This window comes from Eptatretus burgeri, chromosome 6 (assembly GCF_056783735.1).
Source record: "Eptatretus burgeri isolate ZD-2024b chromosome 6, Ebu_testis_v1, whole genome shotgun sequence".
Taxonomy (NCBI): domain Eukaryota; kingdom Metazoa; phylum Chordata; class Myxini; order Myxiniformes; family Myxinidae; genus Eptatretus; species Eptatretus burgeri.
This window is the reverse complement of record NC_140966.1, coordinates 53,516,991-53,536,719: the sequence shown is the minus strand read 5'-3', so window position 1 is coordinate 53,536,719 and position 19,729 is coordinate 53,516,991. Positions and strand designations below refer to the sequence as shown.

General features: G+C 41.5%; 1 protein-coding gene across 1 annotated transcript in view; it reads right to left on the bottom strand.

Annotated features, from left to right (window-relative positions):
* Nucleotides 1-19,729, bottom strand: part of LOC147024797 (phosphatidylinositol-3,5-bisphosphate 3-phosphatase MTMR6-like) — a 97,778-nt gene that overhangs the window by 29,822 nt on the left and 48,227 nt on the right. Inside the window, exons 6-9 of the mRNA XM_085885064.1 lie at nucleotides 14,262-14,387; nucleotides 11,608-11,742; nucleotides 11,361-11,493; nucleotides 2,592-2,701 (exon numbers count right to left, since the gene is read on the bottom strand). Of these exons, the coding sequence (XP_085741190.1) occupies nucleotides 2,592-2,701; nucleotides 11,361-11,493; nucleotides 11,608-11,742; nucleotides 14,262-14,387 (504 nt within the window). The remainder of the gene's footprint in view (nucleotides 1-2,591; nucleotides 2,702-11,360; nucleotides 11,494-11,607; nucleotides 11,743-14,261; nucleotides 14,388-19,729) is intronic.

The window sequence follows — 19,729 nt, the reverse complement described above, 5'->3', positions numbered from 1 at the left end:
TGTTCAATTTGAGGTACTACACGATATGGTTCCTAAAACTTGAAAATTTGACCTTGGGGTCAAATATGTTTGACCTGAGGCGCTAACCATGAAGGTCAAGGCCAATCGCCACCAAAAATTAATCAGCTGGGCGCCAGACCATGAACTATATTCCCATGAAATTTGAAGACGATCCGATCAAAATTACTCAAAAAATAAGGGTTTCGTCGACTCCCCTGATTTGCGACAAAGTGACCTTGACCTTCAATTTTATGCGCTGAAAGGGACCTCTATAGGCCTCTGATATGCGAAGTTACAAAAATTTCCAATGATAACTGTGCTCTGCAGAGTGATTAATACGTGATTACAGACCAAAAAAAAACAAAAAAAAAAACAAAAAAAAAAAAACATATTAAGGTCAAGGCCAATCGCCACCAAAAATTAATCAGCTGAGCGCCAGACCATGAACTATATTCCCATGAAGTTTGAAGACGATCCGATCAAAATTACTCAAAAAATAAGGGTTTCGTCGACTCCCCTGATTTGCGACAAAGTGACCTTGACCTTTGACCTTGACCTTCAAAATTTTGTGCACTGAAAGGGACCTCTATAGGCCTCTGATATGCGAAGTTACAAAAATTTCCAATGATAACTGTGCTCTGCAGAATTTTTTATACATGATTACAGACAAACAAACAAACAAACAAAAAAAAACATACAAGCTGACTAACATATCTTGCAAAACTTCGTTTTGGCAAGATAAAAAGAAAGAAAAGTAAACTGCCAACCTTTACAGATTAAAAGCTAGCCCATCCCACAAAGGTCAAAATTCATAACGTCCACACGAATGTGACACAAAACCGTCACATCGTCACGAGCCATTGTGCCAAATGCTTGGTGCAATATTCCAATATACTTATCAAAATGTATCCAGCCGTATTTAAATAAGTTGATATACAGATAAAATGAAGGAAGGAGAAATCAAACAACAACTGTCAATGTTATATTTGCATCCAAGTATTCCAGCAATTCAATGGAAAATAGACACCAATGCATTGACAAAAATCTCAGCCTCTTCCAAAAGCTTAAACAAGACTTTTTTTTTTCATGTGCCGAGGACCCGAGCCTCCCTAACGGGTGCCCCAAGACCACAGGGGATCAACTCCCAAGATGCCAAGTGTACAAGTTTCACTCGCATGCCATGCCAGTGCCGTTAATAATTAAATTAATCAGCCTTGCACACATTCGGTTTACGGATAATTTTGTCACACCAGAGGGCGGACCCACAGCTCATAAATCACAGTCATTTGACAATGAATAGGTTTAACAGATTATAAAACGGGGGTGGGGAACACAGCAAACGAGAAAACAGGAAAGAAAACCTGATCAGCACAATGCGCATAAAACTAGACGAAGATGAATTGAACGCCTAACCATACTCTAACTTATCGCGCACAGACTTGTTCAGGGACACAAGAAAGATGAAAGAGGACACAGAAGGATAGATTGATGTGGAGGGGAGCTTCCCTCACGTGGCCGTGAAGCAAAAGTGACGGGCCAAGGAGCTTATAAGCGAGGGCCCTTGTTGTTTGTGCTGTGGCTTGAGATGCTCGTGTTGCGGCTTGAACACAGGACTGAGCACGGCACCGACCTGGACCTCTCCCGCCGCAATCTCTCCTCCCTTGGGACCCTCCTCTTTCAGCAGGTGCTGAACGTGACCGTCTCTCTTGAGGGGCTTCCCTCCCTTTCCAGGTGCCGAATGTGACCGTCCATCTCCGGGAACTTCCTCTCCGGTCTTGGGACACTCGTTAGAGAGACCCCTCACCGTGTGGACTTTTATATCTCCAGTCCAACAACCCCCACAGTGAGAATACTCCCTTTCCCCCTCCCATGTTAGAGGTCACTCACACACATGCTTTTGCCATGCTGGCATGGTGCATCAGACCTCGCTCAAGTGGACCCCACCATGTTCGCGGCACATGCAAAAAAGTCGCACACGTGACACCAGCATGCTGGCTTCACACAGAATCAGAGGTCGCACACGTGGTGCTGCCATGTTGTTTTCACGGCCAAGTAGGGTGTGAGGAAAGACAAGGGAGAAGGATTAAGAACACGAAATACAGAAGGGGGAAAAAAAAGAGAAAAGAGACAGACATGGGGGCTGGGATGACAAGGAGCTCTCCATACACTCAATCATGGCAACGGCTAGATTGGGGGCTACAAAACGCCTTGTATCAACATTGATGATGAAAGAAAACAAATTAACCCAGCCACCACCCACATAATTTTTGTAACACATCCTTGGGTCAAAATGTGCCACCCATTTCAAACAGATATTTTTGGACAAAAAGCTAATGCTTAAATGTCACTGTACCCTGCAGATGCAAAATTCAGAAAAAGAGACTTTCCAGCCCTGTCGAGCAGACCATGGGGTCGTAGCATGGTGAGAAAATATAGAACCATCTAACATTCAAAAATAAAGGATCACAATTACTATCGTGAAAAAGACAATATGCTTAGATACAATCTATAATTTTTTTTCAAACAGGAAATGTGTTTTGCATGATGCATTCACAATCAGCACATTGAAATAAGTTCACGAGTGCAACTACCTTGGCAATGAATACAGCAGTATCTGTGACCGTCTTGATGTGCCGTAGCCAGCCAGACGCCTCAAGCCCAGACAAGAAAGCAGACACAGTTATACACTGAGCTTGACATGCTGTTGGACAAAAAGAGCATACAATACAATCATTAATCATCATCAGTGAAGGCAATACAAAACTGTCAATTTTTTTTCCGTGTTCAACCTCCAAGAATATCTGCAAGTGCAGTAAAAGAAGTAGCTTTCACCATTCACTGCTGCAACTACTGAAATGCCATATGCTACTAAGCATTGAACATATTAGTTTTGAATATGCCAACTGAAACCACTATATCAAAAAGTAGAGGAAGAATAGAAAAAAAAATTGTCTTGAAAGTCTCAAATTTATTTGGAGTAACAGAATGCCCACAATTAGTTGTGAACATTTCTGGAGCCAAGAAACAACCCAAGGTCGGTCTCTGCTCTAACAGTGCCACAGAGCACAATTGGTTTGGGCAGGAATTTAACATTTTGCTTGGGTGCAAGAACACAATGGCCTACTGTTGCAAAACTTACGAATATATCTTCAACATCCACTATTGACTGCTGTCAGATGGGGCACATTTCCACATACCTCTCAAGGATGGCATAGTCATTGATGTAACACCCTGAATGCAAAGCAGCAGGGTGAGAGTTTAAGGTTGGGTCAAGAATGAAGTTACCTCTGCTATCTCTTAGAAATAAAATAATAATAAATAAAAAACATTCTGCAGTGCAATTAATGTAAACGGTCATTCTCCAATTTTTATCATGTGCAGGTCCAAATGCAACATTTCTGAAACCCATTTGGTAATCAAGATGAAATGCATAAAGAAGAAAAAGAAACAAAAAAAAAGAAAGAAAGAAAGAAGGAAAGAAAAAAAAAAAGAAGTTAATAGAACACATTATTACACCGCACTGTCTTAAGAAACAAGGTCTGCGAGCAGAAAATTTTATTAGCCGTAATGACGTAAAATGCCGAAACATTTTGTCCAATTACTGCGAAACGGAAGGGTTTTAAAAGTGTGAACAAGTCTGAAGACAACGATGGTTCACGAGCGGTATTTGACGATGTAGATTGTTTCAGAAGTCGAGGATGAGACAACGTGATAATGTTTGACCAAGTTATAAAAATGATCAACATGATGTGGTACGAGTGACAGGTTATTAGCTGCAAAATGTCGAAAAACCGGTTTCGTTCAACAACTTAAAAAATTTGACCTTTGCATAACCTTTAAAGGTCACAAAACAATGTTGTGGACATTAAAATAAGGAAACAGGATACGTGCTATAGCTTAAGGCCCCAGTCACATCTTGACGTTTTAGCCAACGTATGCCGATTTTTGATTTTTTTTTCTAAAACGCTGGCACACGTTGAATACGTTATGGGTAAGTTTTGATAACATTGAGAGCACGCTGAAAAACAATTCCATACGTCATTGTACACTGGCTTTAAACGTTGTACTTTTCGGTTGTCCTCAAATTTTTGCATGCTTGAAATTTCACGACGTATGCCGGCGTATGACTCACACGTTCTGCTACGCTGGCCACAAGTTGTTTGCACGGTCTGCGATCGTTGACAGACGTCAACACATACTACTTGTAAGTTAATCATAAGTTGAGACACGCCGAGGTAATGTTTAGCGTACCCGAAACTTATTTCTAACTATGATTAACGTGTTGTTGGCACGTTACGCGATCGTTGCCACACGTCGACAGACGTTACTTTTAAGTTACTCATAGGCTGAAAGACGTTGGTATAATGGATCGTCCTTGCGTCAGCGTCCACGGCCACGGCCAGGCCACTTACTTGCAGCATTCTTCAAACTTTTCTTCGGCATGACGAGGATGTTCACACTTCGATGTCTAGCTTGGCTATGATTCCAATTGTCCATCGGCAGCGTATATTTAAAATAGTCGAGTTTGAGCATTTTAACACGTTCAGAAGAAACGCTTCAAATTTCCAAACCCCAGCGTCAAAAAACAAAGGCGAGTGACAGCAATTTAAATCGTTCATTGTAAAGAATGAAAATAGTTGAGTGGTACCGTTTAAAAGTCGTTGAGTGTAAAAAAAAAATCCAATTGTTGAGCGCAAGCGTCTACTTTCAATAGTGGAGTTTGAGCGATTTAGCACGTTCAATAGAAACGATTAAAATTTCCGAGCGCCAGCGTCAAAAAACAAAGGCGAGTGACAGCAATTTAAATCGTTCATTGCAAACAATGAAAATATCTGAGTGGTACCGTTTAAAAGTCGTTGACTGTAAAAAAAAATCCAATTGTTGAGCGCAAGCGTCTACTTTCAATAGTGGAGATGCAGCCATTTAAATCGTTGAGTGGCAGCCTATGAATAGCAAACCACACGTCACCGGCAAAGATAAACTGCCGCACGAGATGGATAAGTTAGGCTATCGTTGGGCATAGTTTGTGAACGCCGGCTACACGATAATTATTCGTTGGTATACCGTATCTATAAGTTATTGAAGCGCTCTATGCACATTATTAATTCATTGTGCATTTGTCCAACCCGTTATGAATAGACCTAAATCGTAAAAACAAGCCATAGCTCATTGTTGAAAAAGCCCCATAAAAAATTATCCGCGAAGAACTTCGAACAATGGTGCAAAGATGTCTCCTACCCGTGGACACGCGGACGCAAGGAGGATCCATCATAACCCACACCCCCTCCCCCTCACACTCACCTACTACTGCCAACATGAACAAACTACTACTAATACTGATACTAATACTGATACTGTTACTGCTGACATGGACATCGACTCAAAAAGGACTCGAAAACACTGTTGGGTTCCCCTTTTATGAACACCATTTTTATATACCAATTCCCAAAATCGCTGGGAACACGTCTTTATATGGCAGTTGCAAGTTAGAAACACGTTCATTTATTTTTTTTTGTCGACCGGAAGACGTCATTGGAATACGTCTACATACGTCAATGTGTGTTCGGACTACATAAAGTATTGGTTCAAAGCACGTCAAACATAAGTTAGAAATAAGTTTCGCGTAAAAAAGACATTACCGCGACGTGTTTCGACTTATGAGTAGCTTTTAAGTCGCCTTTGTGGACGTGTGTAAGCGTCCACATATCGTGTGTAAAACTTATCCCCATCGCATGCGGAACGTGTGTCATACGCCAAGTACGTCGTAAAATTTTGAACATGTATAAAATTTCTTGACGTACTCCACTTACTACGACGTATGATAGCGTACTTTAGCGTTGTACTCACGTATACCAAACTTACTCATACCGTATTTGACGTGCCCCAACGTTTTAGACACATTTTTCTTAGGTCGGCATACGCTGGCAAGATCGCCAAGGTGTGACTGCGATGTTGACACTTCCATTTCTACGGCAGTTATGATTCGAATCGTTGTGCGTCAGCCTTTTAATAGGCTACGTCACGACATCGTCGGCGATGCGTGCAACGCGCTATGCCTAAGTTAGACTATCGTTGGGCATCGGTTGTGTAGGCCGACAACAGGTTCAGCATTCGTTGGTATAAGTTATCTATAACACAACGAAACGTTCTGTGTCCGTTACTAATGCGTTATACATAAGACCAAGTCGCTATGAATACGTCCGAATCTTTAAAAAAAAAAACATCAAAAGTTCAACGTAAGCCAGCGTTTTACATACATTTTAATACGTTGCCATCGCTGGCTAAAACGTCAAGGTGTGACTGGGCCTTTAATGGAATTAGTTCGTCGAAGAAGGTCGAAAACCCGGTTCGATTCCCACAAGTTTGAAAATTTGACCTTTGTGAACTTTAAAGGTCAAAGGTCAAGGATTATGACCTTTGGTGCAAAACTTCCTCTGGAACATTCCAGGAACAATATAACGTCATATAGGCTATATGGCATTTCGCACTCCTCGGATTATCCATACTTTGATGAAATCGGCATAAAAACAAACTCGAAGGGGGCGCCACGTCAAGGTGTTCGAGATAGAGCAAAATGGTTTCAAGACCTTAGGTGGAGAATGACCTCAAGATTATGCATAAAAAAATATTGTCATCCTAGATCTCAAAGTTTGGGCGGTCGTATGATTTTTATGTCAAAATTCGAAATTTTCTAAGTTCGTGACCTTGTGACGAAAATGGAAAAAAAAAAAAAAAAAAAAAAAATAAAAAAAAAAATCGAGCTCCGTGGGGCTATGCAGGTGCCATTGGGCTAACCAAATACCGAAAACCCCTGCCAGATTCGACAAACCCCCTAGGAGAAGATGCAAATTGAAATCAGCTACCCCCTAAAAATACAATTCGAAATTTTCTAAGTTCGTGACCTTGTGGCCTTGACCTTGGGACAAAAATGAAAAATCGAGGTCTGTGGGGCTATGCAGGTGCCATTGGGCTAACCAAATACCGAAAACCCCTGCCAGATTCGACAAACCCCCTAGGAGAAGATGCAAATTGAAATCGGCTACCCCCTAAAAATACAATTCGAAATTTTTAAAGTTTGTGACCTTGTGGCCTTGACCTTGGGACAAAAATGAAAAATCGAGGTCTGTGGGGCTATGCACGTGCCATTGGGCTAACCAATACCAAAACCCCTGCCAGATTCGACAAACCCCTCGGAGATGAAATTTTATGTCAAAATTCGCAATTTTCTAAGTTCGTGACCTTGACCTTGGGACAAAAATGAAAAATCGAGCTCCGTGAGGCTATGCAGGTGCCATTGGGCTAACCAAATACCGAAACCCCTGCCAGATCGACAAACCCCCGCGGAGAAGATGCAAATTGAAATCGGCTACCCCCTAAAAACACGTTTTTTGGGCGTGGCTCTGCCCATAATGGGCGCACCACGCTCATTTTCAGGAAAACACAACTAGATCACGATATAAACCTCCCACCAAAATTATATTAGGATCAGATCAAAACCCACGGAGCTATGCTCGGGACAGACAGACAGACATGACACACAACAATAACGAATATAGTGGTCACGTATTTTTTCGTGAACCAATTATTTTTTTCGTGAAAATATTTTTCGTGAACCAAAAAGGTGATTTGCATTCTACAGTGTTCAGGTATATAATTCAATTGAAATAAGAGATTTTAAAGGTGTAGAAAAAAAAAATTCTGGAAGTTCACCGCTGTTGATGTAGCTTATTTTACAACATCTTATTGAACACGTTCCATTAGTTATTTCTGCCTGTTTGTGTCCATGATGTTAAAAAATAGTTAGTTTCCAGTTTGGAATGTTTTTCGGTTTTGTGTGACTGCCAAACAGGTAAACAGAGTTAACAAAAATTAAAAAATTTTTTTTAATCATCTCACTCCTCTCTGCACATACGTTGGAGATCGGGACAAATTCAGAGCCAAAGTATATGGTTAAACTGAAGGTTTGTTTTCAGATTCAAGTTCCAATTTGTGTTCAAAATATAACATTCAATTGGAATCAAGTTGTTCCTTGATGATAAACTGACGTTTGTTGACAGAAAGACAGACAGACAAGAGAACCAATTATTTAACCCTGCTTTTCACTTCACGTATGTGGGGAAAAACACACACACACACACACACACACACACACACACACACACACACACACACACACACACACACACACACACACACACACACACACACACACACACGAACTGGTACTCATTTTGCCGACCTCGGAAGTACGACAGGCTGAGTGTGCAGCCTGGTGTTGGCTCAGTGGTTCGGGTGGCGGCTTGGGATCCTAGGGTCCTGAGTTCAAGCCCCGTCAGCCGCTGAATTAATACACCAGGAGGTTGACTCAGCCTGTCATCCTTCCGAGGTCGGCAAAATGAGTACCAGTTCCAGTGTGTGTACTGGTAGAGGGGCACTGCATCAGCGACACAGTCGTGCTTCAAGAAATGAGAGCTACCCCAGCAGCTAAGCTGCCATACCACCACCACCACCACCACCACCACCACCACCACTACTACAACTAAATTGTGAATTAAAAATAAGCTGTTTTCATTGCCTTTCTTACACAATGATTTTATTGCGTTGTTACTATAATTGTAAATATAGCCTTAGTTGGTTAAAAAGATATACCAGTATGTCTATTTGTATCAACTATATCGAAGAAGGATTTCATTAAAATGTGGCAAAAACTATAACTGTATGAGAAATACGGATTTCAATTAATAACAATATTAAAATAGAATCATTCATAATAAAATCAAAATTCATTGCAAACTCTTTAAAGGCGGTCATGTGGTCAATGGTTTTTCCCTAATTAGTTTTCAATATCAATTAAATTACTATTTTTTGTAAATAAACATACATAAATAAATGTTTTGAGGGGGGGGGGGTAGGATGAAATCGATTTCAGATTACGGGGAGGTAACTTTTGAAAGGGGGGGGGGTTGCTTGAAGTCTTTACACCGGGCCCCATTCTGGCTCTAGGCTGATCTGACACACGCACGCACGCACGCACGCACACACACACACACACACACGACTGTACTATAATGTAATAGTCAAGTCATGATGATGTCATCAGTCATCGACGTCTCACAAAATCTTACTCGCCGACTTTCCAAAATATTGATTGACAGGCCTTTGATAGATGCTGTCGTGAAGGAACCCCATTTATAAAATCAATTTTCTGCTGCTTCTCAGACGTCAGTGGTTCGGCCAACTTCACAGCTTCATTCGAAAAACTCAGCTTTGGTGAGGTGGGATGGAGGAGCTTAACATTGGGGAGGAGTAGTAGCTCTAAATGCTTCTGAGGAGCATTGAGCTACAGATAAGGCCTAACAGAGAGTGAATAGCTCCGATTTCCCAAGAAAAGACAGATTGACAAGAGACCGAACTTATTCCAGTGGATGACCAAGGAAATTTATTGGTGGGTTCGCTTGATGATCCTTCGGGGATGATAGGGTGAGACTGAAATTTTTCAGGATTGAAGGATGGTTCATTTATCAGAGTAGTGTATAATAATTTCCAGATCAACAGAGAGAGGAGGAGGAGAGAGGGAAGAGAGGGAAGAGAGGGAAGAGAGGGAAGAGAGGGAAGAGAGGGAAGAGAGGGAAGAGAGGGAAGAGAGGGAAGAGAGGGAAGAGAGGGAAGAGAGAGGGAAGAGAGGGAAGAGAGGGAAGAGAGGGAAGAGAGGGAAGAGAGGGAAGAGAGGGAAGAGAGGGAAGAGAGGGAAGAGAGGGAAGAGAGGGAAGAGAGGGAAGAGAGGGAAGAGAGGGAAGAGAGGGAAGAGAGGGAAGAGAGGGAAGAGAGGGAAGAGAGGGAAGAGAGGGAAGAGAGGGAAGAGAGGGAAGAGAGGGAAGAGAGGGAAGAGAGGGAAGAGAGGGAAGAGAGGGAAGAGAGGGAAGAGAGGGAAGAGAGGGAAGAGAGGGAAGAGAGGGAAGAGAGGGAAGAGAGGGAAGAGAGGGAAGAGAGGGAAGAGAGGGAAGAGAGGGAAGAGAGGGAAGAGAGGAAGAGAGGAAGAGAGAAAGAGAGAAAGAGAGAAAGAGAAAGAGAGAGAGAGAGAGAGAAGCAGCAGCATGTCCAGAGTTGAGTGACCAACACAGAATCAACAGTTGTGGTTAGAGATCAGGCTGTCTGAAAACAGGAAAGATTTGACATCAGAAGCAATGATGGATTCCATCACTTTGCTTGTAATGATAAGCAAGCTCACTGGTCTATAATTGGTAGGTTCTGTTTTTGCACGGGAATAAGGTTTGCTGAGTTCCGTGCAGAGAGAAGGCAACCAAAGGAGGACTGACTGAATAGCACGTATGGAGGGGAAGCAAGAATGATACAGCAGGATTGAAAAACAAGGGCACTGTCATCTGGGCCCATGCAGGGTCAAGGCCAGACATAATTTTCTTTACCTTCTTATGTGAGAAGGAGAGTCCAGTAGACAGTGGGTACTTTGTGGTAAGATAGGAACAGAACGGATTGCGTAGGGTACATGAGATTTGGAAGCAAAGACAGAGTTTAGACATTCTACCTTATCTTGAGCAGAGTCTGCAGTGATGCTGATTGAGGTGAGGGACAGAATGGAGGGGTAGCAGACACCAGAGACAGACTTGACGAAGTACCACCATGACTTGGAGAAAGGAGACTGGATAGAGAGAGTTCAGCATCGAGATTTTAAAGAAGATGTTTTCTGGCTTTCCTCATGATGGACACAGTTGTTGCGCACTTTCCTGAATGGATGAAAGATAACCTCATCGGGTTAGCAACCGCCTCCTCACAGGAGTCACCGTACCAGGGATGAGATAATGGGACAAACCGGTGCATAAGAGAAAGTAGACTTTAATGCAAGTATTCCCAGGTAAAATCAATATCAAGTCCTTTTGCGAGATGGCACATTGAAGTCCATGCCAGTTGGCCTATGTGAATAGCCACCTTCTTCATCATCGAGCTGCTCTCTTAAATAGCCAGAGAGATATGGGCCTTGAGAAGAACGTGATCAGAAGAGCCAATCGCAGCAGAAGAACAACAGAGATTGGATGAAGAGTTAGTCATTACGAGGTCCAGAAGGAAAGATGTAATTTCTGTTTACATAATTAAGATCCACAGAAGAACAGCATGAAGAGCAAAATTGACAACCAAGAAAACTAATACAGAACATGCTGACAGTGGCAAGAGTGTTGCAAAGAGAGCTTCTTGTACTGCATCCTACAACCGTGTGTATATTTATCGATAGATGGCCCATCAGGATTCAAAAAGATAAAAACAAAAGAAGTACATTTAAACAGCGAGAAAGAAAATATTGCTGCAAGAAAACCTTTTTTCTTTAATCCCTCAGAACAGTTTATTACCTTCGAGCAGCCGCTGCAAGCTGCTTCGCATGACATGAATGTTGTCAATGCCCACAAACCGAAATCGGACATTAGTGTAGTTATCTTCATTCTCATAACCCTTACCAGCTGCCCGGTTTGCCAATGCATTTATCTGTAAACAACAACAACAACAACAACAACAAAAAAATACAGTGTGCTATGCAATTAAAAGCTACATAACCAAACATTGATTCAAGTGTGTTCATTTTAGAATGAATACCAGTACCTTAGGCCGTGTGTCTACCACATACAAGTAGTTGCAGTTTGGGTTAGCCAGTCTGATTGCTTGCAGCAACCGTTCATCCTCTTCACAACGTGCACTGAATCCAGATAATGGCTGGCTGCATCGACACAGTGCTGCCTATCGGTGCAGAGAAAAACATACGAGGTCAAAAAAAAAAACCCCATTGATTAAACCTCCTCACCGCCTGCATCCACTTTCTCCCACAACATAAAATTTTTAATAGCATTGTATTAACATGGTACATTTCTTACTATGATCACTTTTAACATGGAACACATTATCCTTACTATAATTCACGGACTGGTGTTTGTGTGTTTGTTTGTGGGTTTGTTTGTCAGGCTACTACTCCTACAGTTCTGGCGCAATTACATCCAGACTTGCTACATAGGATCAGCATGACTCCAATTAATGTTTCGGGGTGTTTTTATCTTTGCTTATGGTCTTTGGGGGGGGGGAGGGGGATGAGGGGAGGAATGCAAATTCTATATGTAAATGTGTATCATGTAGCACCCCCTCCAAGTGGGGAGGGGTATTACAAGCCCTCACCATTTACTGTCCCCACGTTTTCCAGTGTAGTGAGGTGTTTTGAATTATAAGCAGTAGGTATGTTTTTGCTTCATGTACGTAACCCAGGTTACATGTATTTTTCCTATACTGAGCTGTCACTTGCCGATACATCGCCCAAATACAGGTATGCGTCAGAAGAACGCGTTGCATGCTTGGAACAAGATCGCCTGTCGGGCGGATACTCTGCTCGTATTGATAAAATAACGACAGCCAGGATTGTCAAATGTTGTCATATTGTTGCAGATCAACGCTCACCCTCATACAGCCAATGTGACAACTTAACTATTGCAGAGTTGAGATGAAAATGTGCTTTAAGCATCTCATTAAATGGGCTGGCAGGATGGCCTCGAGGTATGCACACTTACTGCTAAGCTGTCTCGTCTGGATTTGAATCTCAGCATAGCTATAAAACTGTCATCCTGGTGTTTCACAGGCAGGGAGATTCATCGATAAGAGTGCCATCCCTCAGAAAGAAGTTAAACGGGAATCTTATCTCGTCTGCCAGCATTAGTTGTTGGTAGACGTTAAGGATCCCACAGTGTCCTTCACAAAAAGTATGTGAACTATCGCCGGCACCATGAACAAATTCCAAACTCCTGCCATAACGTCCGGAGGGCACTGCATCAGCGGCACAGCCATGCCCCCAGTCAATGATGGCACCCACAGTGTTGTGCTGCAAACAATAGAAGATCGCATTCCATGTTACAGAGTTGAGACAGTTCAGATTTGTCACCACATTTTTTCTCTCTCCATTCTTCAGGCCACTCAAGTTGCATCCCAATTGCAAATGGCTTCAAAGTGAAGAAGATGCGAAAGTAAATGTCCTAAAATGGCTGCGAACCAGATCCGAGAGATATATCAAAGCGCTGTGTAGTTATTTCTCTGTCACGCAGGAAGTGACCTCACGTTCACGGAAATGATGTCGCATTAATCACTGAAAATGAGGCACACGCAATTATCAGTGCCAGCGAAACTTGCCATTTTGTTTCCACTCGGGAAAGGTGAATTTCATGCCGTCCAAAATTTTACGACACCGGATTGAATTTGGGCTGATGGCATGACCATTCCAGTTGTTTTCACAACGATAACACTCGAGGTGAGACATTAGTCTTTTTTATTTGCAGTAAAAAAAAAAAATATATATATGGGTGAGTAATTTTACTCAGTCATTTGAAATTCCATTTTCTCTTTGATAATAAATACATTTCTGAAATAATCATCCTATTCTTTATGAAACAAAGTAAATCCATAAGCCTGAGAGCAATTTAACAACTGCGCTGCAATAGTGGTGATGAGAGGGATTATCTTGGCCCCATCACTTTGGACGGGTTTTATACTATTTTATAATAATTGGAGTTCCCTTTTAAGGAATTATGATGCAGGAGGAGGCCATTAAGGCCGTCAAAGCCTGTGCTATTATGACCAACCTATGGTTGTTTGGCTGTGCTCTATCGTTTTTGAGCGCCAACCTGTGTTGAGTGTCAAGCAAGGAAGCGGCACGTACCATTTTTTAAATCTTTGTTACAACTCGGCTGAGGTTTGAACCAACCGACCTCCCAGACTCAGAGTGGATGTTCTAACTATTATACCACGAAGGCTGAGAAACCTCCAAATATGGTTAAAAATGGATGAAATTAGACCTTTTTTTAAACATCAGAACAAAATTAGGAGATGATAGCTTTAGAATTTAAAATTTTACCTGCAAATAAGGACCACCACCGAGTGCTTATCCATTGGCCAGAATTTAGAAATTAACACATTAATACAACTTTTAACCCAAAGACAGAAATCAGATGAAAAAGTACAAGGTGCTATTATTGCATAAATCAACAAAAATAAGTTTCAGCACCAAGATTGCGGTGGTCGGGTGTGAGATGTTTCATCACCAAAAATAATCAGAGAACAACTGCACGAGTGTTTGAAACACGAAGAAAGATTACAGCGTGCAGGTATTTGGAGAGGGGTTTTGTGGCAAGGAAATGTATTCATTCAAGGAGGCAATGGAATCGGGTTTTATACAAAGGAAAGAAAATTGTATCAGCTGCAGAATGTAAACATTCATTAATTACCCCATTGGGAAGGAGCAGACTGAGGGCTGGCAACCGATTCTTGCTGCGGAACTTGGCACTGGCAACAAGAATAGGAACGCTCACTGAGATGGGTGTATATACATCCTCAGGATATGTGCTGCACACCTGCAAAAGTAATGGAGCAAAATTTTTTTTTTAAACATTTCAGAGAAATTGTCATTTAATCTTCAGTATATCAACTGCATGTTTAAAATAAATAAATAAATCACCAAATGGCTCTAAAGTTCAAAGTTATACAAACTAGATACAATAGTTCAAGACATGTCAACTTCAACATACATGTAAGTACAGTTTGTGTTATCAGTGGAACTGCAGAGGATCACCTTCATGTAGTGGCTCTGACTTAAAGAAGCATCATCCTCCTCGATACAGTTCTTCTACCAAGGAAGAACTACAGCAACGCCGCACACATGGAGGTCACAGTCTTGTTTCCAGAAAACTGAATCTTCTATTTCTACTTCAACTAGCTGGAGACATCAAATTCAACCCTGGTCCAAACTACATTTGCCTGACATGCAACCTGAGAATCATCAACGGTCACAACTCAGTTCTCTGCACTAGATGTAACAAATGACTCTGTCACATGTACAAACTACTTTCATACAAACATTACAGCTCACAATGGCCCTGAAGCTGTCCTACACAACAACTCCCTGCAGTTATTCAATTTACCCCACAATCACAAAACAAGACGTTTCACCTGAACATTCCACAGGTTAGCGTAAATGGCATTCAACACAAAATAACAGAGTTCCAAAATTTCATCAATAAACACAAAAGAGATGCAGCTCCAACTCAACACTAAACTTAACAATGCCACCAAACTTTCCCACATCTTCCCAAACCACTGTTTCATCAGAAAGAATAGACCAGGCAGTAGAGGTGGTAGAGGGCTCCTTACCCTCGTTCACAAAAACAGAATATTTTCCAGCACAACTCCACACATCCTCCAGCTGCTTCCGAACAGTAACATCAAAGTCACCGTCAATAACTATAAAAATTGGGGAAAATTCACAGAAACATCAGCAACCTTTACATAGGTTGATAATGTTTCCGTGAATACCACCATCAAACTCGTGCCCACCAGGATACCAACTCCAACATATCCCTTACTTCATAACCGGAGGGAATCTCAATGCAAAAGACCCCTCCTGGTTAACCAACCAAAAGCAAGACACAAGGGGTACACCAATTACAGAACAATTAAACCAAATATCCTTAATGATCAAAACTCGCCCACAAGACTCCCTCTCCGCCCCTGGCAGGACTTTCCCCCATCCCTCAATAAAACTCAATGCTCTCCCATACTCAAGACAACCACATCCTGGCACACTATTTCCGACCTTTTTATCAGCTCACCTTACAATCATCATACATCAACTCAGGCCAAAATCCATTACGAAAGATCACAGAAGAACATCCATTCCGAAAGACAAACTTTACTAAAGCTGAAAAGCCTAATTTCACACAATACGTAGAACAAGCTTAAACAAATTACGACTTCCCTGCATTCAATTTAATAGATAACAGCAGTAAAACATTTTAACAAAATAGTAACAAATGAATCCAAAAAAAAAATTCATCCCAAATTCCAACTTCACAACAGAAATAGAACAATTCATTAAAACAAAGAAAAATACTCTCAAACCTTCATGACCAGCAGCAAATCAATACCTTAAAGAACACAATTACCACACTCATCAACAACAAAAACAAACAAAAAAAAAAAATTGGGAAAAAATTCATCAGTTTCATCGACCATAAAACAAACACCAGAAAATCCTGGCGGATTACATCAAATACACACAACTCACGGAACAGCCCACCCCATCACACGAATCGGAAATCAATCAAGACGACACAACCCCAACACATAAGCAGCAAATGGACAACTCATCAACTAGATCGATCACAAAAACAGATCAATCATAAAAAGGCTAAATAAATTGAAACATGACGATGAAGCTCCATCACCTTTCACCTTTAAAGCAGTTACAGACACGATTGAAATCGCCAAACTAAAACAGACGACCACTCAGACACAAAATTCCCTGCATTTGGACAAAAAACAATCATACCAAAACTGAAACCTAACAAACCTACCAATAACCCAGCATCATAAATGGCCTATTTCTCTCTTTTGCACACCGAGTAAAAATCTCCCTTTTATTCCTCTAATCACATCACACCATGTTTTTTATCCACTACACTACACTCAACAACCACTCTTCTCCACATGAACACAATACATTCTAGACAGCTTCAACAACAAAAAAAAACCCCCAAAAAACACAACTCCCTCTGACAACTGTCCTCACGGCAATAATCATGAATAAAGCTATTGACGCCGTACCCCACCATTTACCACACTCTCTCTTCCTTCAGACTTCTACATAACTCCATACTATCTCTCTCACTCATTAATCAATTCCTTCATGACCTTCCGACCCCTCAATCTGACTCACTACTTCTATCATACAGTGTCTATAGAAAATCTACACCCCCTTTCAAATTTTTCACCTTTTGTTGCCTTCTCGCCTGGAATTTAATTGCATTAACTCAGACTTTTCCCGCCTTTATTTACATATCGCAACCCCCAACTTCGAAGTGAAAAACAAATTCTACAAATTTCAGAAAAAAATACAAAACTAGAATATCCATCGACCCATCCACTGGGACCATACTCTGAACAGTGTCGGTGCTGCCAAAGCAGTCTCCTGGGCTATTGGGCACAATCCTGGATGGGTCGCCACTCTGACACAGGATACTCAAATGGCTCAATCATCCCAGCAAGCTGGTACTCATTTTGCCGACCTCCGAAGGATGATGGGCTGAGCCAACCCCACCTGGTGTTAATTCAACGGAAATGCAGGATTTGAACTCAAGACCCGAGGATCCCAAGCCCGCCACCATAACCATGAAGCCAACACAACCAGAATATCTTGGTTGTATAAGTGTCCACTCCCCTGAGTTAATACTTGGAGGAAGCACCTTTAACAGCAATTTCAGCTGTGAGTCTGTTGGGATAGGTCTCTACCAACTTTGCACACCTTGATTGGGCAATATTTGCCCATTCTTCTGCACAAAATTGTTCAAGCTCAGTCAAGTTGTGTTGGGAGCGTTGATGGACAGCAATCTTCAAGTCATGGCACAGATTTTTGATTGGATTTTGGTCGGGGCTCTGACTGGGCCACTCCAGTGTAGCTTTAGCTGTGTGCTTCAGGTCATTGTCATGCTGGAAGGTGAACTTCTGTTTCTTTTCTTGCAGAAGACAGGAGGTTTTCCTCTCGGATTTTTCAGAATTTTTGCTCCATCAATTTTCCCTTCTATTCGGACAAGTGCCCCAGTCCCTGCCGATGAGACATCCTCATAACACGATGCTATCACCATCATGCTTCACAGAAGGGATGGTGTTCTTTGGGTGATGTGCTGTGTTGGGTTTGCACCAAACATAACGTTTTGCATTTCAGCCAAGAAGTTCCATCTTGGTTTCGACAAACAACAAAACTTTTTGCCACATAGTTTTAGCATTTCCGGAGTGTTTTTTATGCATACCTCAAATGTGACTCAAGGTCGGCTTTTTTTTAGTAATGGCTTCCTTCTTGCCACCACACCGTACAGGCCAGACTTGTGAAGTGCTTGGAATATTGTTGTCACATGCACACAGTGACCAGTCTTTGCCATGAAGGCGTGTAGCTCTTTCAAAGTTGCCACGAGCCTCTTGATGGCCTTCCTGATCAGTCTCCTCCTTGCTTGGTCAAGTTTTGAGGGACGGCCTGATCAAGGCAGGGTCTTGGTGGTACCATACGCCTTCCACTTCTTTATGACTGTCTTGACTGTGTTCCAAGGGATATTCAAGGCCTTTGAAGTATTTTTAAACCTATGCCTTCCACAACTTTATCCTGGAGGTCTTTTGAAAGCGCTTTGGTGCTCATGGTTGAGTCTTTGTTGTGAAATGCACTACCCAGCAGAGGAAACATACAGGAACAGCTGATATTATTCTGAAATAATCAGAATCACTACAATTTAACACAGGTGGAGGCAAATTAACTTGGTGTGTGATTTTGGAGGTAATTGGTTACACCTGAGCTAATTACCATTGTCAGAGGAGAGGGTATTGCATTTGGGTCTATTTGTTTGTCCGGACAGAACACTAATGTTTTTCTTGATAACCGCTTTGTCGGATTGAGATGAAATTTTCACCATAGTTGCGACTACTCATGTGGAATGTTTTAATGGTAATTACGTCATCGGTCACATGGTGTGGCAGCCATGTTGGAAGAACTGAAAAACGTTGGACCTCTATCTCTGAAACCACATCAAGGAAGAAATTGAAACTTGGCACATGGCAAGTACTCCTAATGGGGATGGGGATTCAAAGGCACCTATGACGATATAAAATGTGATTTTTTATGCCTTTGTTATGACAACATAATTGTATATGAAGAATGCTACATCTGATCAGTATGAAAATGAGGCTCATGTAAGGATAAATTGGTCGACAGAAAAAAAAAAAAGATGACGTCATCAGTCACAGGATTTGGCAGCCAAATTGTGCTTCAAAATAATAAAAATAAAAAACCCTTCAGAAAATATTCTCTGAAATGGCAGAACAGATTGAGGCAAAAACTTTACATGTATGAATGCCTATCTATGAGGAACAAAATGATCACAAATATGACATCATAGGTCACATGGTTTGGCAGCCATGTTGGATTTATCCTAAAACCTATAAAAAAATCTTCTCCAGAACAGCTGGACAGTACCATATCGTTTTTGGCCCTATCTCTCAATGATGAAGAATCACATTACAAAACAAATAATTTTCGTATCCAGATTCGGATTCAGATCTTCACAAACATCGAATCAATTCGTCCTTGCGACACACACAACCCGTCCATCAAGATTCGTCCGAATCCATCCACAACTTTTTGAGATATCGTGCTATATATTGGTGTAGCACTATCGCTCAATGGTGAAGAATCACTTTAAACAATTTTCAGATCTGGATCCGGATTCAGATTTTCACCAAAATTGAATAAATTCTTCGTCACACAACGAATCTGTCCACAAAATTTCATCCGCATCCGTCCTCAACTTTTTGAGATATTCTGCAGACAAACAGACAAACAAACAAACAAGCAGTCATAGACTGGTACTTACGAAATCGTCAACTTGACCTCTGACCTTGTCTAATAAAAACTGTCTCTGGAGAAGGTAGCGACGCAAACCAGAAGTTTCTACCATGATTCTGTACCAAACCATCAAAAATCAAATGTTTGACCTCACTGTGACCTTGACCTTTGACCAAAATATAATCAGCGCTAGCCATCACCCTCCTGAATCACGTGGTGTAATTTGACATTGGTAGCTTCTTCCGTTCTCGAGTTATCGTGCCTACAAACACACAAACAGAGGATGGAAGTCATCAATATACTTACGAAATC